Source organism: Sphaeroforma arctica, assembly GCF_001186125.1.
Source record: "Sphaeroforma arctica JP610 unplaced genomic scaffold supercont1.4612, whole genome shotgun sequence".
NCBI lineage: Eukaryota > Ichthyosporea > Ichthyophonida > Sphaeroforma > Sphaeroforma arctica.
Window position 1 is genome coordinate 1 of NW_014035946.1, and position 1136 is coordinate 1136.

At 43.2% G+C, this 1136-nt stretch overlaps 1 protein-coding gene across 1 annotated transcript; it reads right to left on the minus strand.

Annotated features, from left to right (window-relative positions):
* Positions 1 to 8: 8 nt before the first annotated feature.
* On the minus strand, positions 9 to 874 carry SARC_14425 (hypothetical protein; the record flags this gene model as incomplete). Its single annotated transcript, XM_014291440.1, has 2 exons — positions 9 to 127; positions 796 to 874. Coding segments are annotated over 2 exons (198 nt in total), but the record flags the coding sequence as incomplete, so codon positions are not given.
* Positions 875 to 1136: the final 262 nt, after the last annotated feature.

A 1136-nucleotide genomic window follows, 5' to 3' on the forward strand; every position in this document is an offset into this window, starting at 1 on the left:
TCACTTACGAACATCTAATTTGGTGTTGAACAATTCTTCCATCTGCTCTCGCTCGGAAGGTTCATCGGACGCGTCCCTTATATCATTCTGCGGGGTGTCAATCAATCCGGTGCTTGACAATAGCTGGCTGTAAGTATGCGAATTACGTTATTAGCGTTGTGTACTGTGAATCGACCGTCTCCGCATTTGTGTATTCGCACACTAACATGCACACAGTGAAATAACATAGCCCTACTTGCTCACTCCATACTCAGAAGGTAACTCACATGTGGTCGGAAAGACATCAGTAGGCGCATAGAGGGACCAAGTAGTAGTAGCAAACGCAGGCGCGATAGAAATTCACACACATACGCGATCAATAGTGAATAGTCATGAACTACAATTAAGTACCCAGTACGTAAATCCAAAACCCTTGGACCGACATATGAAGTCAGTTCTAAGAGCTCTTGATTGATATACACCAAACTACACACATACATACATACACAGAGAGAGAGAGCGCGCGCGAGAGAGAATGTGAGCATGTATACATACGTGAACCCTTGAACAGGCATATGAAGTCAGCTCTAAATGCCCTTGATTGATAAACACTAAACTACACACACACATACATACATACATACATACAAACGGAGAGAGAGAGCGCGCGAGAGAAAGAATGTGAGCATGTATACATACGTGAACCCTTGGAAAGACATATGAAATCAACTCTAAGAGCCTTGATTGGTATACACCAAACTATATATACACACACAGCGAGAGAGAGCGAGAGAGAGAGAGAGTATGTAGACATACGTGAGCAAGGATATGGCAGTGGGAAGACGAAAGCTTTCCTGTGCACCGGAAAGGGAGACTTTGACCCGTCGGACCTTTTCTGATCAACCAAAGTTGAGTAAGGGATAAATGGGTAGAGTTCAGCGAGATAAGACTTTGAGGACCAAGGTACCACGCACAGTGATCGAGTATAAATACCATCACTGTGGATTGTGGGCCAAACATAGATGAATTGAAATCCCCCCAAAGCTTATCCTTCTAGCATGATATAAATACACCATACGACACCCACAAAGATGGTACTTTCACGGGAACATCCTCTGTGTATATATAAAGTAGTCTGCTTATAAACTGGAACAATA